Source organism: Diabrotica virgifera, chromosome 10 (genome assembly GCF_917563875.1).
Source record: "Diabrotica virgifera virgifera chromosome 10, PGI_DIABVI_V3a".
Lineage (NCBI taxonomy): Eukaryota > Metazoa > Arthropoda > Insecta > Coleoptera > Chrysomelidae > Diabrotica > Diabrotica virgifera.
Window position 1 is genome coordinate 118,618,203 of NC_065452.1, and position 26,490 is coordinate 118,644,692.

Consider the following 26,490-nt stretch of genomic DNA (forward strand, 5'->3'; position numbering starts at 1 on the left):
ATTTCCTGTTTGAATGAATTTTCTAGCCTTTTATTTATATCCTCCGTTAGTCTGTTTATTACCTGTTTCTTGTGTCCAACAGGTTTTGGAATTATTCGTAATTCTTGTTTTAATTTTGCTATTACTAGTGTATGGTCATTGTTGGTATCTGCCCTTCATGTAACTCCTGCAATCTTGACTTCACATTTTTTCCAATAATGTTTTGTCAGTATCGGTCCTCTATATTTAAACTTTTCAACGATTATTCCATAGAGATATACTACTAATTAAAACGAATCTCTCAGATCTATTATATGATATGTTTATTTGCCAAGAACGCATATATACAAAAATTAGAAAAATGAACACGACGTATATACAATTCAATCAATCAATTATTAACAACAGATACTAAAATATACATATAGCTTCAAAAGCGTTCGGACTATAAAACGGCGAGAACATACATTGTCAAATAACTTAGAAAACATTTACAAATTTCTATAATCAAACAAAACTTAACTATTCAATAATATCTTCTTTGCTAGCTTCCTTAAACTTTAAAATTGGTCTGCTAGAAGATCACAAAGTTCAATAGAAACAGACTCCTTACTCGATCTGACTGTCAGTCTGTACATCTGAAAATAAAAATATACGTAATAAGTTAAAATTATAATATACTTAAATATTTTATTATTGAAATTCTGGGTAATGTTCATTTCAATCAATTATTGTGGCTTAATCAATATTCCACAATATTAGCCACAATCAATTGTGGCTAACATAACATGACATGACCAAGACATAGCTTGACCAAGAGTTTGGAATTATGTAAATTTTGATATAAAGGCTTGCAACTGTGTTGATGAAGAACAGTAAGTAACAACTGCTGAACAGAAGATAACATAAAAGTGGTAAAACTTTTTAATGCAATATATACGATACACCGGAGTGATTCCCACAGGCTGGCTTAAGTTCATCTTTGTCGCAGACAGAAGATTTTCCTAATAATTCACAACAGAATTAGACGCAAAACTATTACAAAAATACCGTGATTAAAGAAAAGATGTATTTGCATGTTTCGTAGACTTCGAAAAGGTATATATTAGATAAAGTACAGCATGTAAAATTAAAGCAGATTCTAAAAAATATAGGAATAGATGACAAAGATATTAGACTCATCCGTATTGGAATCAGGCTGCTATCGTTAAAATTGGAGATAACTACACCGACGAAATCTCCATACAACGAGGAGTCAAACAAGGTTGCATTTTGTCCCCAACATTGTTCAATGTTTAGTCGAACCAGTTATTTAAAAAGTCACTTGAGAGACAGCTCTATGGAATAAAAATCAACTGGGAACTACTTAATGTAACTAGATACGCAGGCGACACAGTAATTATGTCAAAAAATATTGAAGGTTTCCAAATTTTGCTTGATCGTATTCACGAAATAGGAGAGAAAATGGGCATTAAAATAAACTCAAACAAAACCAAATTTTTATTTTAGAATTAGAGAATATCGAGAATTGCTAAAAAATGTTATACATGTTATAACCAAGAAAACAAGTTTCTTGGTTAAAAAACATTCAAGACGAAAAGCTTTAAAGACGTGATATAGTCGATTCGCTAATCTGAGACACAACTGTCTACACTACAATCACAATAAAGATGCACTATAAATAAACAAGCACGAGGAGCACCCCCAAATCATGACTTGGGAGTGCTCCTCGAACATTCAACATGTCTTGGTTTGTTTATTTCTATATAGTGCATTTTTATTGGAAGAGTCTATCGGCAAAAGAAAAACAAACACAAGCGCAATAAGAAACAACAAACCATGGTTTTGTCAAGAAGTCAAAGAACTAGCAAAACAAAAGAGAAAATGCTGTCTGTGTTATAAAAGCACTGGAACGAGGAACAACGCGTCATCTACATATATAGAAACAAGAAACAGAATAAATTCGCGAATAAGAGCAATAAAAAGAGAGCATCGGATCAAGTTCACAAGTGACATGGATCACGACATCTATGGCTCACAGAGGAAAGTTTGGAAAATGCTAAAAAACAGTAACTGAATTTCTACGGACAAAGGGGATACCAACTGAGACATGGGAAAAATATTTCAGAGAACTCTACAAAGGTGAAGACGCCAATGACGAACACGATTACAATACAGAAGACAGGTATATCACTAAAGAAACTGAAGTAGAAGCGAGAATGAGAATGAAGATCTTAAAGAATAGACGATCGCCAGGTACTGAGTGAATACCGAACGAACTGCTGAAATAGGGCGGTCAGAAACTCACTAACTGCTTAACAACATTGTTTAACAAAATCTTAGACAGAGCAGAGATACCAAGAGATTGACACACCAGTATCACAATACCGATTTTTAAGAAAGGACAAAGATTATGTCCGGACAACTACAGAGGAATAACTCTCTTAAATACGACAATGAAGTTATTCATAGGCATACTCAAGGGTAAATTGGAATCACAGATAAAGAACAGAGAAGAACAGCAAGGATTCAGAAAAGACAGGTCGTCGACGGACGCAATAGTTGTCATGAAACAAGTGAAAGAAAAGTCGATAGAATATAACAAACCTGCATATATTTGCTTCGTAGACCTAACGAAAGCATTTGACAGAGTCAGACTTAGCGATATAATAAAGCAAATTAAACAAAAAAAGATACAGGCAAACATTGTTGAAGTCATAAAACAAATGAACAATAACAACACGACAAAAATTAAAACAAACGACACCACTACGGCCAACATACCAACACCAGGAGGAATCAGGCAGGGAGACAGCCTCAGTCCATTTCTATTCAATATGCTAATGGATGAAATAATAGAAGATGTGGAATCGCTACAACTAGGATACAGACTCGGCCACAGTAGAATCAGTATAGTGTGCTACGCGGATGATGCAGCCCTGATTGCAGAGGATGAGGATGACCTACAAAGACAACTAGATCATTCTATCAAGCATGTCGACGACTCAACATGAACATATCCACGCAGAAAACAAAATGCATTACCATTGCGAAAGACCCAATTAGATGCAAGCTAGTGGTAGAGGGGAATCCCATAGAACAGCTAAACCAGTTCAAATATCTAGGTGTGTAGAGTTATCAAGTTATCATGACCCAGCCAGAGACCTAAGAGGACAAATTAACAAGGCCGCCGTCTTGTCCAGTTGTTTTAGAGATGTGGTCTGGAATAATCCATATATGAAAATGGACAGCAAAGTTAGAATTTATAAAACTTGCATCAGACCTGTTATGACCTATGGCATTGAATCAAGAGAAGACACCAATAAAACTAAAAGCATGCTACGAACAGCCTAAATGAAGACACTAAGAGCAATAGCAGGGAAGACAAGAAGAGATAGAATACGAAACAACATCATCAGGGAACAATGTGGCGTGCAAGATGTAGTCAGATGGGACAAGCAAAGACGAAGAGAATGGTTCAGTCATGTAAAAAGAATGGAGGAGCACAGATTACCAAGAATTGCTCTAGAAGGAAAACCAGAAGGCAAGCGTCCACCGAGGAGACCACCAAAAAGATGGAGAGATAGCTGGCAGTCTACCTCTCAAGAAATACTTCAACATCGGAATTAACAGATCGACAGATCTACAACAAGTATAAGAAGAAGAAGAAGCATTTTTATTGTCATTGTAGTGTAGACAGTTGTGTCTCAGATTAACGAATCGACTATATAAGACATTTCCTACATGCGAGAAGTACATTAATAAGTAATTTAGAATAAGTATTGCTTACTTACCTGAGCATTCTTATTTGGTTCTAAGCGAAGAAGACAGCCGACTTGCTGTGATCTCATATGGATAATTCCAGCACATACGAAATTATCTGGATTTGGATCGATTCCTTCTAAAAGTTGCATTCCAAAGCCAATAATTTTTGTTCTAGCTGCCTGAAGATCCATTGGAGATGAAGCTTTGAATATTTTTTGAGATCTTTGTTGATTAGTACTAAAGAGAAAAAAATCCACACGTAAGAACTTAAATTAAATATTTATAGAATAGAGACATATCAGAGTAATAAAAATTTCCAGTAAAAACATACTTTCCAAGATTTTTCCATCGGGCAAAAAATGATTCGCCGTTCATTTCCGTAGGTTCGAAGAATTTGTTTATTGTTAAGGGAAGCTTAATATTTATCTTGTGGGGCATTTTATTACACACAAATGTGACAGCAATGCTAGGTGAATCTGAAACAATATATTGCGTTTTTCAATACGATCAAAACCCAAAAAAAAAAGAGTAAGAGTACCTGTGTAGTCATCCATGCATTCTGCATTTATCATTTGCTGGATTTGAGCACCGGCTTCAAGAACTGGTTCAACTGGTTTGATATGTATCGCCAATTTTACATTGTTCTCGTCTGGCCATTGTAAAGTAGTCATGAAGTTATGTATCGGTGTGCTAGTTTTATTTCCGTAAAACAAGCCTAGGCGACCCAAGTTCTGTCTAAATTCGCTCTTCACACCTATCTGGATCAGATCATTTTCAAAGAGAACACCATTATTCTTGCAAACAAACCTAAAATAGTCAATATGAACACAATTTACTATACAATAAACACATCACTAACTTTTTGGCATCAACAGACCAATTTCTGTTGGACAAAGAAGAGTTGTTATTTGCTTGTTTTCCACCACTGTATATGTCTCCTAATACATCTAGGAGAACACCTGTATTTGCCGAGTTTGGAACAGAAGATGCAGGGCTAGACAATCCCAGGAGATCTGCAGAACCTGAACTGTAAAACAAAGTTTATTCGTATTTTAAAAAATTTTTACTTACTTGACAAGTAGTCCATTGAAATGTTAAATTTAGGATTGCATTTTTTAGGTCCGGTCTTTTTACCTCCGAATAACTAGTTATCGGAAAGTTTATCTGGCAGATTGCATGTAAATCTGTCAGATAAACTTCCCCATCACTTATCCGGAGATGAAAAGATCGGGCCTTAGAGGAGTCAATTTTATTTTTTTATGTGTAGGGGTCAGTAGAAGCTTAAGTTCAAGTTTGTGGGGTCGCCACCCTTGTCCCCTGGCCGCCATCTTGGAAAAAGGGGAGCAATGGGCTTTCGCGCTGTATCTCGTAAACTAGCAACCCTACAGAAAATTTTAATAACACATAAAATGTAGCAAATTAAATTTTCTACAATTTTATATCTATTACTTTTATCGTCAAGCGACCAACAAAAAAGTTATAAGCAAAAATAAGAGAAAATTTTGTAAAAAGTTTCCTTTTGGAGGTCATAACTTTTGCCGTTCATTTTACAATAAAATGACATGATAGATGACATGATGATTTATTGAAGTTATACTTCTTTAGGAGCATTGGGAGTAAATTATATGTGCGCGAATTCATTAAAAGTCTTGGTCCTGAGCGCAGCTCAAACGTTATATGGGCTCTGATTGGCTAATTACAATGACTTGTCAATAATTGTTCAATATGTCGGTTATGGGTAAACAAATGTTGTGTATATTAGTTTTTATTGTTGTGAGGACAGAGAAAAAGGCAAGTTTATAATTGTAGTGACTTTTTAAATAGTTTGTAAAAGCAACAGGTACGTAATTATTGTAAATGTTTCAGTATTGTAATAAAAAATTACATAGGTACTTACCTATTTGGAAAATGTATGTACCTATCTAGTAGATAATGCTTTGATTTACATAAATTGATTACCAACATAATTTCTACCAATCTTCATCTAATATATTGTTTTCTTAGTCTATGTTTTGTTATATTTTAATTCAACAAAAATCAAACTAATTTGATTAAATTCAGAACTGTCAAACAGTAAAACGTTCAGTTGACCTATCTTCGCACATGACAGGTACGTGTAGGTGGCAAAATGAGTAGAGGCTTCGACTTCAAATCCTAAGCACCCGAATAAACGCGGGTTCGAATCCCAATGCAAGTTTTTATTTTTTTAGACATTTTATGATTGTAAGTATATTTGTTATATAATTTATAATTTGTTATATATTTTTAGAAAATGCGTATTTAGTTAAAATTTTTGCCAACAATTATTGTTCAGAAATCATTTCTTTGTGGCATTTTTCAATGTGTTTGTGTGTGTTTTATTCTTTTATCTTTTTAATTTTTGGTATTGTTTTAATAAAAATTTTTGGAAAGTAGTAAGTATTAAAATTAGTTTAATATTTACATAAAACATAAATAAACTGTTTAAAGTACATATTAATTTCGTTGGAATCTATAATGCAAGGATAACTTCTTACGTGCGTACAAAGTACACACACATTCTTTTTTATCTAGGTTTCACAGCTCTCCAAACTTAACCAGATTCTCGAATGCTCATAGGGATACAATAAAAACAAAACGTTAGGCTTACTTTTCTATCTATATATTTTTTATTCATACAATTTATTATGATCTTAACATTCCTATGCTATTATTTAACTAGTTTTGCACCTTTTCGATTGGCAGTATTCACAGAGGATGGAATGAGAAAAGGTACCAAATCATCTTTGTTTAATGCCTTTACACCAATAGAACGACCCTGTCATAGAAGCCAATTTGTTATCAATGGTGGTTTTCTGATACATAAAGTAGTTTGGGATAGAAATTCCTCTTTTAACAATATTCTCGATAAGTATGTTCGGTATGTGCAACAAAACAACATTATGGATTGTCTATAAGTATAGTATTTTATGGCTATTCCGAAAATCCTGATATCGCAGGAACAAAGTCATGGGAGCGCTTGTTAAAGTTGGTACATTTAAATACAAGCGGTACAATATTAGTAATTTATTAATTTTCTTCTGTCACCTTGGTAACACTGTTTTGACTCATGATCCAATATGTCTGACTTGACTGATCTTTTTAATGTAATAATGGTTGTCATTTTTGTTAAGCTTTGTTTAATTTAATGTATAATAAATATCTTTCATACTAATAAAGTTGTACGCTAAAATATACTGTGTATAAGAAGAATATTTGGAATCCTCTGATTTAACATGGTAGAAGAGTGTAGGTTGTAAAGTGATAAACCTAATTTTTGTCATTCAGTTCCTACAAGCACACAGATATTTTTTATTAACTTGTTTTTGTTAATCAATATGACAACTCCAAGTAATTCAAATAATTCCACAACAATGGTAACTTCAGTTTCTTCAAACGTACCAAACATTGATAAACTTGAAGGACAGGTAAACTATGGTAGCTGGAAATTTGCCATGAGAATGAGTTTAATCTTGGAAGATATTTATGGGTATGCTAATGGTTCATTACCAATTGTATCAGATATTGACAAAGCAAGAGATCAAAGAGCATTAGCAAAAATATGTCTTTGCATCCAACCAAGTTGTTATGTTCATGTTCACAATGCTAAATGTAGCAAAGAAGCATGGGATAATCTTAAAAAAGCCTTTGAAGGTAATAGTATGGCGACGAAATATGAACTCACACGAAAATTCTTCAATATGCGCCAAAATTCATGTTCCTCAATGGAAGAATATTTAAACAATATTTTAGTAACAGTACAAAAGTTGGCAGACATAGGTGAGGCCATAGAAGATAAATGGATATTTTTTGTTATGAGGAACGGAGTGTCTGAGGAGTTCGAAAGTTTTATTGCTGCACTAAATCAGCAATTAAGTGACAAATCAACATCTGAAGATGTGAAAAATGCTTTACTTGGTGAAAGTGAGAGACGAAGAGTTAAGGAAGAATTACCACAAACGACAGCTCTTCTATTGCAAAATAAAACTTTTAAGAAGAAATATAATAAGCATAAAGTAACCAAGAAATTTGCATGTTATGAGTGTGGTGACCCTAATCATAAAAAATCTGATTGCCCAAAATTGTGTCAAGGTTCTACTTCAAATTTTTACCAAAAGAAGAAGGAAGAAAATAAAGACAGTTCAAACAAAAGTGTAAAGAATACTACTCTTTTAACTAGAGCAATGATGACATCAGTTTCCCCTTCATCTTGGATAATTGACAGTGGTGCTACTTCCCATATGGCCTGTGATGAGACTGTTTTCCATAATTTGAATTCCAGTACAACTACTTCTATTTGTGTTGCTGATAATTCTGAAGTCAAGTCAAAAGGTATTGGTGAGGCTGTCATTCAGTTTGAACAAGGTAACAATTTAATTAAAACCGCTACTAATGTTTTATATGTACCTAACTTGTCAGCTAACTTGTTGTCTGTTGGAAGAATGACAGAAAAAGGTTATGCTGTTGTTTTTGATAAAGATGCATGCACAGTATATGCTAGTTCTGATTTTTCAGTTAGGGGTGAAGTAGAATTTTCATGTAATAAAAAAGACGGTTTGTATGGTATTCATAATTTGAAACAAGAATCAATGATGGTAGTAAAAGAGGGATTTTTATCAGACCAAGAATTATGGCATAAAAGACTTGGTCACTTGAATCGTAAAGGGTTAAGATTGCTAAAAAATACAGCAGGTGGGATTAATTTTGTTGACGAACCAAACCAGGTATGTGTTACTTGTCTTGAAGGCAAGCAAACTGTGAAACCTTTTCCGAAAAGGGGTAAACGGGCAAAGGATCTTTTAGGTATCGTTCACAGTGACCTGCAAGGACCTTTTGAAGTGTTATCATGGGGAGGTGCTGCATATTGTCTTATATTTGTTGATGATTATTCTAGGAAGGTTTTTGGGTACATGCTAAAATATAAGAGTGAAGTTTTTTCAACATTTCGCTTATTTAAAAGTATGGTGGAAAATCAAACCGGGAAAACTATAAAATGTCTTAGGACAGATGGTGGTGGTGAGTATACTTCTAGGGAAATGGAAAATTTTCTTAAGGAAAATGGCATTATTCACCAGTTAACAGTATCCTATACACCTCAACAAAATGGGGTGGCAGAAAGGACTAATAGAACTATAACTGAAAAGACACGTTGTCTATTATTTGATTCTAATTTAGATAAGCGCTTTTGGGCGGAAGCTATGAATACAGCGATTTATCTCAAAAATCATTCACCAACAGCAGCTTTGCAGGGAGGTATTCCTGAAGAAGTATGGCGGAAAGAAAAAATAGATCTGTCGCATTTACGTATTTTTGGTTGCAAAGCACAGATACATGTTCCTGATGTAAAAAGACATAAACTTGATAAAAAATCCTCTACAATGATTTTTGTAGGCTATAGTGAAGAAACAAAAGGGTATAGGTTTGTATCTGAAAGCAATCCAAAACATGTAACTATTGCACGCAATGTAGTATTTCTTGAAAATGAAATTAAAAGTAACTTTTCTCCAAAATTATTAAATATTGATAGTAAAAATATTAATATTCATGAAAGTTGTAAAGATAATCCACATCGATCTGAAACTTTGGACCATTCAGATGGCCAAGGTTGTATATTATCTGAAATAAGTGGTCAAAAAGAGAAAAACGAAATATTTCCTGATTATACGAATGGTGATGTTAGTGAGGGTGAAGATTTAATCTCAGTCCATGATGTCAGTGAGGGTGAAGATTCAGTCACAGTCCATGATGTCAGTGAGGGTGAACAGATAGCTCCCACATTTGGTGGTCGGTATCCTAATAGGATTAGAACAGCTAGAAGGGATGAAGATTTTGAGTATTCATTTCTTTCTGTTGGGCCTAATGACCCAAAGACCTATGCTGAAATCTGTGAAAGGTCAGATAAATCCTTATGGGAAAATGCTATGGCTGAGGAAATAGAATCTTTAAGTGAAAATAATACATGGGAACTTGTCGATAGACCAATAAATAGAAACGTTGTCAAGTGCAAGTGGGTATATAAATTGAAAAATGCAATAGATGGGTCTAAACGTTATAAGGCAAGGCTTGTAGCCAAAGGTTTTTCACAAATCCCTGGAAAAGACTATGATCAAACATTCGCACCAGTAGTGAGATTGTCCTCATTAAGAATGTTGTTTGCGTTGAGTGCGATAAATGATTACGAAATAGATCATGTAGATATAACTACTGCATTTTTGAATGGGGAATTAACAGAAACTATTTACATGGAGCAACCCGAAGGGTTCATAAAGGAAAATGAAAAAGTATGCAAATTGAAGAGGGCGTTGTATGGTCTTAAGCAATCTGCTAAGTCATGGAATGACAAAATTCATACATTTTTATTAGAAATAGGATTTGTAAGATCAAAAATGGATCCTTGTGTATATATAAAAGAGGATAATGGTATTTTCATAGTTATAGGTTTGCATGTTGATGATTTTTACATTTTTTCAAACTCTAAACATGAAATTAAAATTCTAAAAGGGAAATTATCAAGCTCTTTTAAAATTAAAGATTTAGGGGCAGTTAAGGAATGTCTTGGAATGAAAATTACTAGGGATAGAAAAAATAATTTTTTAAAAATGGATCAAGAGAACTATGCTTTAGACATAATAAAAAGATTTGGATTGGAGAATTGTAACTCAGTTTCAACTCCATTAGAATCAGGTATTAAACTTCAAAAACCTGAAAATAATGAAATGAACCCAGATTATCAAAAGCTCATAGGAGCATTAATGTATTTGGCAGTTGGGACTAGACCTGATATATGTTTCGCTGTTAGTTATCTCAGCCAATTTAACAATTCGAATAGCAAGGAGCATTTCAGTGCAGCTAAACGGGTTGTTAGGTACCTTAAAGGTACAGCCAGTTTAGGTATCACATATTCAAAGAAAGACAAAAATTTGGTTGGTTATGCCGATGCAGATTATGGTAGTTGTGTTGTAGATAGGCGATCATTTACTGGTTATGTTTTCATGCTAGGTGGAGGAGCCATTAGTTGGAAAGCTAGAAAGCAAACATCTGTAACAATAGCAGATAGTACTACGTTTGCAGAGTATGTGGCAATAAGCGAATGTGGAAAGGAATGCATGTTTCTTAAACAGCTGATGAAAGAACTGAAGTCACCTACAGGAACTGTCACTATTTATAATGACAATAGTAGTGCAAATCAACTTTGCAACAGTCATACGTCACATGCCAGGAGTAAACACATAGATGTTAAATATCACCAGATAAAGGAGTGGGTTAAAAGGGGTGAGATCGAAGTTAGTTACTTACCAGGTGAAGAAATGATAGCTGATTTCTTGACTAAAGTGCTGTCAAAGAAGAAACATTGGGCATGCGCAGTAGGATTGGGTTTAAAAAATTAATGAATTAAGTGAGGGTGTTAAAGTTGGTACATTTAAATACAAGCGGTACAATATTAGTAATTTATTAATTTTCTTCTGTCACCTTGGTAACACTGTTTTGACTCATGATCCAATATGTCTGACTTGACTGATCTTTTTAATGTAATAATGGTTGTCATTTTTGTTAAGCTTTGTTTAATTTAATGTATAATAAATATCTTTCATACTAATAAAGTTGTACGCTAAAATATACTGTGTATAAGAAGAATATTTGGAATCCTCTGATTTAACAGCGCTTGCGTCGCACTAAAAAGTACCAATTGACAGAGGTACATTTTGATACATTTTGATACCAACATTATCGCAAGAAAAATTTCTTGACAATGAAACGAACAAAGCTAACTTCATATGCCTTCTGAAGACTGTTCTATCAGAGGTGGGTTTTAGTGTCGACCAGGCTGAATCTGATGCAGATGCTGTCATCGCCCGTTGTGCGCTTACTGCATCAAATTCGTTTGATTCGGTGACAATCATAGCAGAAGACATCGACATCCTTGTCTTGTTCACGGCATTAGGAAGAAATCAATCTAATGTATTTTTTTAAAAACCTTCAAAAGGGCGTACGTCCGAACAATTATACTGTCCTTCATTTTTTTAAAAACCTTCAAAAGGGCGTACGTCCGAACAATTATACTGTCCTTCAAGTTTTATATATGACTACGTAATTGCAGAGAATTTGCTGTTTCTCCATGCCTTCTCAGGATGCGACACAACGTCAGCACTGTATAACATGGGCAAAGTAAAATTCATAAAAATTTTGCAGAAGCATCCTGAGTTAGCTAGTGGAACAACATTACTGGTCAGTGAGAAAGTCGAGCTTTACTTAGTGTTGTTGGCGAACGTTTTTTCTTCTCTTTATATGGCGGAAATAAAGACTATTCTCTGGACACCGTGAGATACAAACTATTCGCTAGGACAGTGACAAAAAATGCATTTAATCTCTCCTCACTTCCTCCAACATCAGATGCAGCCCGTTTTCACAGTCTCCAAGTGTATCACCAGATTCAGTCATGGCTCGGTCAACAATGAGATCCGAAAGATTGGGGCTGGAAAATATTGGATACCAATCTAAAGCCTCCAGCTCGGATACTGATTTAGATCTTAACTCGCAGCCTGGACCATCGAAAAAACATGAAAAACAATAACTATGATAGATTTTTTTCAATATATAATAATAAATAATATTATTTTGTCTAGAAATCGTCCGTGTATTAGGCCCACTGGGGATACCACACAAAAAAAAAACGCGCCTCCAGGCTCTACCTCATGGGTGGTGGGGAAAAGGGTCAAAAATAGTTTAATCATAGCATAGAAATATTAAGATCATAATAAATTGTATGAATAAAAAAATATAAAAATAGAAAATTAAGCCTAACGTTTTGTTTTTATTGCATCTCTACGAGCATTCGAGAATCTGATCCAATTTGGAACACTGCAAAACCTATATAAATAAATAAAACTAAACAACTTTATAGTGAAAATTGTTCGCTGAAAAACCCTCTACAAAATTTCTATAATGTTATTTTATTGTAAAATAACTGAAAAAAAGTTAGAACCTCCAAAAGGAAACTCGCTAAAAAATTTTCACTCATGTTTGTTTATATCTTTTTTGCTCGTCACTTGACGATAAAAAGTAATAGAAACAAAATTGTACAAAATTTAATTTGCTACATTTTATGTTGTATTAAATTTTCTGTAGGGTTCGTAGTTTACGAGATACAGCGCGAAACCCCTTTGCACCTCTTTTCCAAGATGACGGCCGGGGGACAAGGGTGCGACCCCAAAAACTTGAACTTAAGCTTCTACTGACTCCCATACACATTAAAAAAAATAAAATTGACTCCTCTAGCAAATGGCCTAAAAAATATAACATTTCAATGGACTAAAGCATTTCGTTATTATAAAATTATTTGTTCTTACTTTGTATTATTCGTATCATTTGTATGAGTTGAGACTGGTGTCGGGCTCTTGCTGTCTTTAATCTCATTTTCTGGTACTCGTCCTGGCTTCTTCTTCTTCAACACGGCAAGAATGGAACTCTCTCTTTCTGGGAAAGCAGGCATTTCTTCTAAGACAGTCGCTAGAACATCAGAACTAGCAATAATACTCAGTTGGAGGTATTCTGATGCTCTTTGTTGGAGCTCGGCATCAGCTGAGCGTAAGTTGCTGTGCTGTTTGAAGACCTCCTGGACTTGTGTGCGGATTTCAGGGAAGAGGTTGATGAATTTAATGTAAGTGGAGAGTAGAAGAGCCCGAGTCATGGGTGAGCAAAGGTGGTATTTGGAATGTAGAAGCTGGAATTGAACTAATGGGGAAGATCTTTGATCGCCTGCAATCAAATTTCCGAATTCACCTAGAATGTATCCTCCGACCTTTACCATATTTTCGTGACATGCGGGTGCTTGCAATGCCTGCAATTTAATTGTTTATCGTTAATATACCTGTGTATACCTTTCTAATATACAAAACCTTACTTCAAATACTGTTTTTGCAGCATATCCTTGCACCTCATCTCGGTTTATTACGATTTGAATCACTCGATACCAAACCTCTTCGGATACGTAATCACCAGCAATACGTATTAAATTTAAAATTACATCTACGTACCTAAAAACAACGACAGATGTTATTCAAAGTATCAAATAATTATTATTTTTTATGTAAAACAGAAACCACAATGACAATCTTAATGTCAAAAACAAATAAAAATGTCATGATTACAATTCATTCTTTATTTAACAATTAAACACTGAAAACGTCTGTTTTCTATACTTCCACAAAATTATTATAACTATGTGACTACAGCTGTTTCGGCAGAGTGCCTTTCTCAAGTGATTTAGTTTACTATGTGTTTGCATTTTTAAAGTCTTTAACTGAAGAGGTTGAGTAGTGGGGAGCTGTTTGTCTCGAGTTGGTCATTCAGAATTATATCTGTATTTTTCAATTTATTAATTTCCATAGATTCTAATAAAGATAGCTTAAGGCTTAAGGCCTTTATTATAAATATGAAGAATTTGCAACTGTTCATTAAAAGAATGATTATGGTCTAGAAGATGAAGTGCGTATCGACGGTAAAACTGCAAAACCTCGTAAGTCGATTTTTGGTTCGTTATGACTTTTATACTTTGTTGGTTTATAATTTTACATATCTTTTAAACTACGAAAGTCAATATTAAAATTTAACTAGTACCATTAAATTTTAATATTGACTAACTACGAAAGTCAATATTAAAATTTTACTAGTACCATTAAATTTTAATATTGACTTACAAGCTTTCGTAGTTTAAAAGATATGTAAAATTATAAACCAACAAAGTATAAAAGTCAAACGAACCAAAATCGACTTACGAGGTTTTGCAGTTTAACCGTCGGTATGTAGAATCTGTTTTTCTATTGTTGAAAGCCCTTTTGTGTTCTGCTATGCGTTTGTCAAAGGTTCTGCCAGTCATTCTTTATTCCCATATACAAAATATGTAAGACATATTTCCTTATTTTCCGCCTCTTTTTGCCCATTTTTAACACTTCTTCTGTTGCCTAGAGTTTTATTTCTTCTTTTTATTATTGAAAACCTTCCGTATACCGAAAAAATAAGCACGAAAAATAATATTCTAACATTTATACTTACCACGCTGTGTATTTTGGGAAAGGCCAGATGGAAGAAGGTCTGTAGGACGGCCTAGAAAAAGGTGGAAAGATGCAGTCAGAGACCTGGAGAAAATGGGAAATAGTGGCACAGGACCGACAAACATGGAAGGTAATAGTAAACGCAGCAAATACTCACGAAAAGTTGTAACGCCATTGATGATGATGATATACTTACCAAGTATAATCAGTAGCATATTTTTCTGCAAGGATAGCAACTTTCAATACCATTTCCTCGCGAATAGAATAATCAGCAGTCTCAAGGTAATTTAGCATCTCTTGTACAATTTCTTCCGCATTGCTCTTATCGCACATAGCGTAGAGTAAGTCTACTGCTTGCTGGCGAACAGATACATCCTTTTCCATTTTCATGGACAGTATAACAACTTCTTGGTGCTTCTTGACAGCTTCATGGGAAAATTCAGAGGTTGCTAAATGGCACATTGATTCAAGAGCAAGGTATCGCAAATTGGTCTCCCGATTGCTCAAAAACTGGCCCAGTTGGTTACACGCTCTTACAAGAAGATTCGCCTCACTAGAAATTTGATACTTGGTACAAATAAAAAAATAATAAAAGCAACTATATACCTATCGTTGTGGATAATAAGACTTATGGCCTCAAAGAGAACAGCATTCTTAGCATTTGAGTGTTGGACTTTCTTTGATTTAGGTGGCTCTTGAGCTTTGTTCAATATTGTTTCCAAACACTCATTTAACCTTCCTCTAACTCCTGGATCTTCAGCTACAAAGTTTAAAATAAAAATAACCAAAAGATCAATTTTTATTAAGTTTTATTTTACATGCTCAACATGGCTACATAAATCAATGTAGTGAGTATGAGAGCTACAAACAGGTTTTTTGAGTAAGGGTAAGTTGACTTTTCCTACTTTTTTTACTTCCGAAATTACTTAGTTGAGACAGGGAAACTTAATTATACTTAATTGCAGATACGTGTTTTTTTCCTACTTATTGGTGGCTTTCTCCTTCACCCATCAATATCCTTGGGTTGAATGTCGGTTGCTATTGTTTCTACAATCCACCACATTCAGTGACTCAAAATTCTCCCCACTTATTAACAACAATGGGGGTGAAGTGACACCTCACTCCATATTTTCCCTATGTACTAGTAAGTCCTACATAAGCAGTGAGAAGAAACCTCAACAAGAGACACTGGCCAAGTGTATGCCATTTTAGAGGGCTCCGTACTTAAAGCAGCTACAATACCATGTCCTAGAGGTAGCAAATCCTCCTATACCTGCTTACTAAGTATTTAATAGAATTTTATAGAAGAGAAGATAAAATTGTGTAACCTAACTTAATTTATGTCTTACCTGGAGGTGTATAATTTTGTAGTAACCGAAGCAACTTTACTGACAGCCAAGGTGCAGGTACAAAATAGTAGGTATAATCTTGTAGGTCAGTATAACTTGCTGTAACAATCTGAAAGAAAAAGTAAACATATTTTCTGCTCACCCAAAATACAAATAACTAATATAAAATAAATTAAAATGATATGGAAGATATTTAGAAAACACTATACTACACAAATTAAATATAAAATAGAAAGTGTTAGATATTAGTTACACTAATTTTACTACTTACTAGTTACTATTAGTTACACTTACTCTACTTAGTCTAGAGACAGCCAATGATACACATCCCTTGTACTCCTCTGGATTTTTCTTCACAAGAGCATCTATTAAGCTAGTAGCAGCAGTGACTACACCCATATGCTGATCATTCAACAAATGAATTATTCGAGAAGTCCATTCTCCTCCTGGGATAATGTCTTGAGAGGTTCTGAACAAACGTAACAAGCAGAGAGCAGCACTTTGCTTCACAACATCCATAGTATCTCTGAAATATGAATTGGTAACATTTGTGTATTCTGATCATAACCCCTGGTAGCACAAGTTCACATCAAATTGAAAAGAACAGTAAAAAATTACTTACCCAGAAACTAATAGCTTAGGAATATCATTTCCGAATGCTTCAGCCATTTCTTTACTACCGATATTAGCAATACATTGCAATGCCAGGTTAACATGGATAGGATTTCTTGAAGCAAGATCATTTTTAATGCTTTGAATAATAAGTTTGATGAGTTCACTATTTGTGTTGACTAGAACTGAGATAAACAAATATCCCTAAAACAAAAAAATAGGGTCTATATCAGCAGTTTTACATAAGACGTTTTCAGTTTCTGGCTATGCAATGAAGAGCTTGGCATGCAAAGAGTATTAGTGGTATATTTTATGTTACCCTACTCTACGGATACTCCATACTCTGATCTATCTCAAAGACAAAATAATTGAGACTGCAAAAGACTACAGTCTTCTGAGGAGGATGGTATCTTTCCAGCTCTGCTACAGCAGGGAGTATGTCCTACTTACCTCAGTAAGTAAAAAATATTAAGTGAATTTCATCTTAAGATATATTTCACAAGGAGGGGAGCGACAGGTTAGGGTCTACTTTATTAAGTTAAGAGCTTCTGTTGAGAGAATGGAAAAAATAAAAAACACATTGTCACATCCTTTCATTAACAGAATAGGCAAGAATGGCAGAAGAGAGAAATGGAAGAGTACAAGAAAGTTTAACTAATGAAGTCATGATAACGTAATGCCTTTAAATAGTTAAAGATTAGAAGACATCTGTGCCTATTTTTCATGACAGCACTGTAACTGATAGTTAGCTGATAGCTAACTTCTGATTGTATGTTATGCATTTCTGGTAGATTACGAGAAAGCGGTTGATCAAGTACAGCATGCCAAGATGATGTAAACACTAAAAGAATCAGGAATTAACCAAGACCTGAAAATAATTGGTAACCTTTACTAGAATCAGACCACAAGTCGCAGAGTTGAAGGTGAACACACAGAATATGTAAAACTCATGCATGAAGTGAGACAAGGCTGTATTTTGTCCCCTGTAATCTTCAATTTCTACTCTGAACGAATATTCATTGAAGCTTTGTATGAAACTGAAAAAGGCATTCTACTAAACTGGTACTAGTCTCTCAAGCACAAAGAGGTATTATTAGCGACCTTTTTGGACATAGAAGGAGCGTTCAATAACATATCCTTAGAAACAATCTCAAGAGCATCGAGGAGAAAAGGGATCGATGAAATTTGTTGCAAGTGGATAGACCACATGCTACAACAGAGACTCGTATATACGTCCATTCTAGGGGAGAGCATTATCGCCCAGGTCCGACGAGGGTGTCCGCAGGGAGGTGTTCTGTCCCCGCTAATATGGAACCTTGTCATGGACGATTTGCTTGAGTCCCTGGAATTGAACGGCCATGAAACCCTGGGCTATGCAGACGACTTGGTAGTCCTTGTTCAGGGAAAATTCCAAAACATAGTAAGGGAACGCATGCAGCAGGCCCTTAATATTGTCACCAAATGGACTGAGGAAGAAGGGCTGAGAGTCAGTCCTTCCAAAACAGTCACAATTGCGTTCACCAGAAGAAGGAAGCTGGAGGACTCAAGGCCTCTGATCCTTAATGGTGAACAATTGGAGCTGTCTAAAGAGGTAAAGTATCTAGGGGTTATACTGGACCCAGAACTTACCTGGAACCGACAGCTTGAAAGAGTAATTAAAAGAGCGGAGGCGACATTAATGCTAACCACACATGGAAAAACATGGGGACTCTGTCCGAAAATGGCGTACTGGACATATACAACGATAGTGAGACCCATGATAACATATGCATCCTTGGTATGGTGGACAAAGATGCAGCAAAGAACCGTTATAAACAAGATAAGCAGGATACAAAGACTTGCATGCTTGGGAATAACGGGAGCAATAAGAACAACACCGACGGCGGCACTGGAAACCCTGTTAGACCTACCCCCTCTTGATATATTCATCAAAGGGGAAGCGAGGATGGGAGCATACAGGCTGCAAGGAAAACCAAGGGATACATAATATGAGAACCTTGGGCATAATCAGATTTGGAACCAAGGTGGGGTAAGTATATCTGATACATACACTGTCCACATGGTACCAAAATACACATTTAATAGGAACTTCGGAATAGAAATCAATGACCGAAGGGAGTGGAACAGCATCAGTAGCAAAATCAGGGGAACGATCTGGTATACGGACGGATCAAAAACTGATGAAGGCACTGGAGCCGGTATTTTTAGTGAAACAGAATGTAGGACTCAGTTTCTCACTAGGAACATACACAACTGTGTTTCAAGCGGAAATGTACGCAATTCTGCAGTGTGTCACAATGAACAACTTGAGGGCCTATGAAAATAGACGGATCAATATACTCACAGACAGCCAAGCATCACTGAAGGCACTAATGAGCCCGAAAGTGACGTCAAGGCTGGTATGGGAATGCCGGCAAGAACTGGAAGAACTGGCCGAAAGAAATAGTGTAACTCTATTCTGGGTGCCAGGACACACCGGGATAGACGGTAATGAGAAAGCAGATGAGCTGGCAAGGAACGGTTCATCAACTTCATATTTGGGCCCAGAACCTGCTCTAGGAGTACCTAAAACAATAATTAGGGGACAAGTCAGGGAATGGGTCAAAAACAAACACAAAGAATACTGGGGGAACGTACCTGGTCAGCGACACGGGAGGCCCTTAATACGGGAAACCTCAAAACGGAGAGCTGAGGAACTAATAAAATTACATAGGAGTCAGCTCCGCATAATTACAGGTCTTCTCACGGGTCACTGTGCCCTGAAAGGACACCTGAATAGAATTGGGCTGTACGAAGGGAACCTTAACTGAAGACTGTGCAATAGGGGAACTGAAACAGCATATCATGTACTGTACGAGTGTGAGGCTTTGGATCACAAGAGGCAGGCTATTTATGGACAACCAAAATTAAGTCCAGCAGAATATGCCACCCAACCCATGCTAGGGATGTACAATTTGGTACGTGGAACCAAGCTTGTGGATTGGGTGACATAAAAGGTAGGATGGTTGGCACAATAAGCCCATGAGGCTGCAGTGCCATCGGAGACATATGTCAGACGACCTCCAAAAAAAAAAAACTGGTACTAACTAAACAACATCAGATATGCAGATGACATCATAGTATTTGTGGACAACCTAGAAGACCTACAAGTCCTTATGAACAAAATCACTTATTACAGTCAAAAATATGGACTCAATATAAATGTAAAGAAGCCAAAACTTATAATAATTAGCAAGAAAAAGATAACAGAAGGTCAAGTTTACATCAATCAAACCCCACTAGAAAGAATGACGCACTACAACTAACTCTGCACCATAATAAATGTCTAATGGAGCAACAAGCAAGAGATACTAGCACATCAGAAAAGCTAGATCAACCTTCAACCAAATAGGGGCATTCTTCTCGAGGCACAACCTCTCTCTTAGTATAAAAGTAAGAATGGTGTGATGCTCCGTCTTCTCTGTTCTTTTTTCTGTTAAAATGGTGGATGTTGAACGAAGATATGTGCATAAGATTGGAAGCATTTGAGATCTGGCTACATCAGAGAATACTTGAGATTTTGTGCACTGACCTAGTTAAAAATGACAAGGTCCTCAGAAGAATGAAGATGAACCATGACCTACTAACCACCATTAAATCTCGAAAGTTACAATACTTCGATCACATTACGTGAAATTAATGTAGATATGACCAAGCGATCCTGTAAGGAAAAATATTAGGAAAGCAAGGTACAGGAAAAAGAAGAATGCTGCTGCTGCAGATAGAGATTGCTATGATGATCGCCAAAATTTGTCATGGACAGGCACATCAAGAAAAATAACTTCTAATAGATTGATAGAAAAGCCTTGAAGGAGATATTGGAGGTAAAAGTAGATTGAGAGCAAATACTTTTCAACTGAATTACATAAACAAGTGGACAGGTATAGATACACTAGTCCAAGATGGTGAGGAGACACCCATTCTGGGTACTCAATGGAAAAATTAAAAAAAGTGGGAAAATATTCATCCTCTCTGAATTAACAAAGCAGTTAGTTGTATACAATTTGCCAGCTATTTTTGTACAGTGTTACAACAACACATAATATAGAACAATTTGACACAAATTTCAATACTAAAGAGAACAATTTTAGCACATTAGATAGGTTTACAGTTTTAACCTTCGGTCGGGCACAATAAAATCCTAACACATTCGGATGTATTTCATCTGTGAGAGTGAGATTAAAAATAAATTTCTGCCTAAACTTAACAAAAATTAACAACCTGTACTATTCAATTGCCAAAAAAGAACAATGCAACAAAGTGTAAAGACCACCGACTGATAAGTCTGATGAGCCATTCTCTAAAATTATTCGTCAAAGTTCTTCACTACAGAATCTCCCCAAAATGCGATAAGGTTATTGGTTGCTCACAATTTGGATTTAGAAAAGGCCTGGGTACCAGGGAAGCACTAGTTAGTAGAACTGCTACAATCAAAGGAAATATGTAATGATGTGCTTTATAGATTATGAAAAAGCCTTCGATCGAGTACAACATCATAAACTCGTACATATACTAAAACAACTCAAAATAGATCAAAAAGACATTCATTGGATAGAAGCTCTTTACTGGAATCAAACAGCTGTCGTCAAGGTGGATAATGAAACAACGCAAGCTCAAAAAATTCTCAGAGGTGTAAGAAAGGGATGCATTCTCTCCCCACTACTGTTCAATATATATTCAGAAAATACATATCTTCCAGGAAGTTATTGAGGAATGTGAAAGCGGCATCAAAGTAAATGGTACATGGGTCAATAATATACGATATGTGGATGACTCAGTCTTAATAGCAGACAGTATAGAAGACCTCCAAAACCTTCTTAATCAAATTGGAGAACATAGCGAGAACATGGGATTTAGCATCAACATAAAAGAGACGAAGTTCTTTATAATCAGCCGTCAATCATGTCAACATCAAAATTCAAGACTAGTATATAACAATCAAGATGTAGAGCGCGTAAGAAAATTTAAGTACCTAACCTGGCTATGTGAAGACTGGATGTCGGATATGGAAATTAAATGTCGGATAGAAAGGACCAGAAGTGCATTCATGAAATTCAGAAACATCTTTACGAACTCTGACTTTAACCTGAACCTAAGACTAAGAATCACGAAATGCTATATATGGTCGGTGCTCCTATATGGCATGGAAGGATGGACTTTAATAAAAATAAACACAATGAATAAGCTAGAGGCATTTAAGATGTGGATTTATCGACGAATGCTTAAAGTTCCCTGGACTGCACGAATAACAAATGAAGAAGTCCTGAGAAGAATTGGTACAGAACGACAACTGCTATGCACAATTAAACAGGGAAAAACGACATACCTGGGGGCACCTAATTAGAAACGAAAGATACCAGTTTCTGAAAACCTTAATTGAAGGGAAGATCGAAGGAAGAAGGGAGTGGGCAGGAAGAAAATGTCATGGCTCCGTAATGTCCAACAATGGTCAGGGCTAAGAAATATAGGAGACTTAATACATACTGCAAGGGATAGAGAAAAATGCTCAAACATGATGGCGAACATCCATTAGTGGATTGCATAAGAAGAAGAAGAAGACTATTCAATTAATAATAATTACACTTTTATAAAAAAAGAACTTTTTATAATACCACGTTTTTATTATTTATAGGACACAATATAAAAAGTATAATAAAAAACAATCTTTTTCAAATCAAAATGTCAATTTTAAAAACAAAAAGGATTTCCGATACCAGGAATTGAACCCGAGCCTCATGGGTGAATGCCAGATATCCTAGCCATTAGATCACTATTTAATTTAATATAATATTCAGATAAGTCTTTGACATATAAGTTAGATCTAAATGTCATTGCATTATTTAGACTTAACATGGATTAAAATAAAAAATAAAAGTCAATGCATCTATACAAAAACTGTTAAATGTATTGCATTTTAACCGCTTAACGCACACATTTATTTGCAAAAATACATCAAAAAATTACCTATTTATTTTATTACAGTAAAATAAACTACGAACAAGACTATTGTCACTAGATATAATCTAAAGTAAAAAAACGCATATATTTTTAGAAAAATATAAAATATCAAATACCCTCATGCGCTCACCCGAGTTAACTCAGTCGTAAATTTTTACATACAAAATACTACAAGTAAGAGAAGAAAATCGCAATTATTCAAGTATAATAATGTTAAATATTGCTAACAGTGTGATACACTCTAAAACAAGCGGTTACACACAGAGGTACGTCACAGTCAGGGCAGAACGTGATGTCAGCAAAATATAATTACTCATCGTGATCCCACCCCAGTCGGCAGTCGATCGTAGAAAGTTTAAAATTAGAAACGAAAAACAAGTGGGCACGGGCGCCCATATAAAAATTTTTAGGGGGGGGCAGACGTGAAGATGTTGCAGATTACATTTCGTATCCTTTGGATAACCATATATAGTTTAAAGCACCCGAAAAGCTAGGGGGGCCACGGCCCCCCTTTCCCATAGGTATGGCCGCCCATGCAAGTGGGGATACCGTTATTTAGCGCTAGAGGAGTTAAAACACGTAGGCGCCTTATATATCGTACAAATATTTTAAACACGAGTTAACTTGGTTAAGCGAAAATAGAAACTTAGTTTAAAACCGAGTTAACTCGGGTAAGCACGTTAAGCGGTTAATCGAGTTCTGAGATAGTCTGAAAATTTCAGGTGTCTACCTAATCTGGAAGTATGTTTAAAATGGTTTATTAGATTCCCCGGACATAGTGACAAAGTAAGTCCAGTACCTATATAAAAACCTTTTAAAAATGGTTACATTTTTATTTTTATATAAAATTTTTAAACAACCATATAAACAATTATCACAAAAAACAAGTTATTTAATCACCAAATAAATACGCTACCCATAGGCACACCAAATATCTAAGTATTTAATCTCACAGATTCGATGGGCCTGACCGAAGGTTAAATATTCTAGACCTCCAGATTCTGGAGGAAACTACATATAATAAAAATATGTGGACATGCATTACATTTAATCTAATATAATAATATATAAATATTACTCACTATTTGTTTCTCGGAATATTTATTCGAGGAGAGAAGATTTACAGCTTCCATATGACCAAAATCAATGTCATGACCCAATAAAAATATGAAGAGTAACTTACAGACATACTTTTTCTTTTGATAGCCATCTAAGGTTTTATCACCTTTAAATTTGCTACGGATATTAGCTAGTTCTTTGTTAATCCTTTTTATTTCCGCTTCTTTGCTTTTGCCTGAAAAATGTAAAGGTTAATGAAGATAACTACAGTTCAGATAGCTACTAGGTCACACAATTAGAAATGATATTATAACAAGATTCTATACACCATATTAAGCTAGAAAAATAACTTGTTTACTTATTTAACACGTTCACTACCAAGCGACTCATATATGAGCCACATTGATTTTTCCCATAGACCAGTGCCTCACCCGTGAGCCGGGGAGCATACTGCACATAATGGCAATTTAAATAGCTATGTTCTATGAGGACGAAACTTAAATACCCCCTTGGTAGTAAACGGGATAATACGCGTGAAGACTATTTTAGAAACAAAATATGCAGTTAATCTGTTAAATTCATTACTGTTAGCCACCACTTGTATATAACAATCACTCATGTAGATCTTATACAATCTTACGAATATTTCTTTGTAAAATTTTTAGCATAGTTTGTGAAAAAGGAGTATACCGACCTAGATACCATGTATATAACTTGTATATGAATTAGAATTCACAGCAACAAGCCAATTAAATAGTGTATACAGCTCATCTGATAAGAATTATTTGAATAATTTAAGGATGATAGAAAACTTTAAAGGTATCGAACACTACAAGAGTTATTGGTCTTTTGGTCAACCGAAATGTGTAGAATCTGTGATACCAGGATAATGATAATAAATGTAAGCAATATTATCAGTATTACACAGAATAATTGTACTGGAACTACTTTTAAACTCTTAAATATTTTAGGAAGTGAAATATTAATACTTACAGTTTCTAATGTCTGAAATAAAGACAGCCAAGCCTCTCATGCCATCTCCACGGACAGCTGGCATGATTACTCCAATAACCAGCAACTAAAACAATTAATTTCAATCAAATCTCTTTAATACAAATTAATAATAGGATCAAACAAGATCCTCCCCCTAAGATAATATTGTGATAGTATATCAATGAACTTTTACTGAAAAGTTAATACCTTATATCCAAAGTATGTCAATTAATATTTACAGAAACCTTAACTTTCTTCAATACCGATTATACTTAACTAATTGTAATAATATTTCTTTAAAATAATTTCAATTTCTGCTCCGCTTTATTTGGCAGTATTAAAATGCCAAGACTGTCACTGTCAGTGTCACATCACCGCACACTACGAGAAAAAATTAAAATCAATTCACTGAATGAGTGCCTTGACGACATTGGGAATTTAACCATTAAAAATGAATAATAATTTTGCAATAAACATCTCTAAAAGCTAATGTAAAAAATATTTTAATTTCAGTTTAGACCTTTTATTCTATCACAAACCATAATAATTACAGATTACAGTAAAATCTTGAAATACTTATATTCTAATATACTTCACCAGCATTACGTACAGTGACATTACTAGTTGCCTATATACGAACATTTGGATGGTTATTTATTTATTGGATGGTTATTAATCATTACCCAACAGGTCCTTATTGAAATCATATCTGTCCGTTCGTCTGTCTGTGCAATAATTCTTGAAGAAAAGTCGAAGAGTCTTCAAACTTAATATTATGTAGATTCATCATGGTTTAAGGTAAAGTACTAATGATTTTTGGGTCAATATATCTTCTTCTTCTCATATTCTCATGTCTTTCCCTTTTTTAAAGAGAATTCTTAGTATTTGGAAAGATGGTCCTCAAGATCCCCTTGGTGTTAGGGAGAACTCTATTGAATTTGGAGTCCTCCTCCTTAAGTATTAAGTATAAATATTACTCTTTAAGGAAAAGTCCTGTCCTATAGCTTTGAAACTTAATAGTCCTATGCATCTTGGTATAAGGAAGAACCCTGTTGATTCTGGGTTCATTAGGTCTTCTCCTTAGCATATTCCCAGGCCTTTACTTTTTCTTGAAAACATCCTAGAGACTTTAAACTTGGTACATGGATTTCTCTTATGAATTTCTGGAAAGTTGTGTCTTTAACTTTCATATTCTTATGCATTTTCTTTTTCCCGAAGGAAAAAAATCGAGATATTTGAGGAACATAGGTTTCTCTTGGTGAAGCAAGAATCTATTGAATTTTGTTTCAGTAGGAAGGACCTAACTGAATTTGAGGACAATAGATCCTCTTTTTCTTCTTATATTATTATGCTTTACTTTTTTTTTAAGGAAAAGCTCTGGGTTTTTTAAAATTTGGTACATAGATTCTTCTTGTTGAAATAGAAACTCTTTTGAATGTGAGATCAACGGGTCTTTTTGTTATTTTTATATTAACGTCCCTTTCTTTTTTTTTAAGGAAATGTCCTGCAGCTTAAAACTTGGTCCATCCATTCTCCTTACTCTAAGGAAGAATCCTATTGAATTTGGAGTCAACAGGTTTTTTTCTTCTAATATTCTTGTGAATGTTCTGTCACTTAAAGAAAAAGTCCTCTAGAATCTTCGGACCTAGTCCGCTAGTTCCTCTAGG

General features: G+C 34.9%; 1 protein-coding gene across 1 annotated transcript; it reads right to left on the bottom strand.

Moving 5' to 3' along the window:
- Positions 1-280: 280 nt before the first annotated feature.
- Positions 281-25,198, bottom strand: LOC114330791 (AP-2 complex subunit alpha). Its single transcript, XM_028280200.2, has 15 exons — positions 25,031-25,198; positions 24,824-24,908; positions 23,854-24,065; positions 16,785-16,978; positions 16,457-16,688; positions 16,163-16,271; positions 15,420-15,573; positions 15,010-15,366; positions 13,664-13,796; positions 13,110-13,600; positions 4,604-4,771; positions 4,283-4,551; positions 4,076-4,220; positions 3,774-3,981; positions 281-617 (listed from the first exon to the last, which is right to left on the bottom strand). The coding sequence occupies exons 2-15, from the start codon at positions 24,885-24,887 to the stop codon at positions 540-542; spliced, it is 2,814 nt and encodes a 937-aa protein (XP_028136001.1). The 5' UTR covers positions 24,888-24,908; positions 25,031-25,198; the 3' UTR covers positions 281-539.
- Between the last annotated feature and the right edge of the window lie 1,292 nt (positions 25,199-26,490).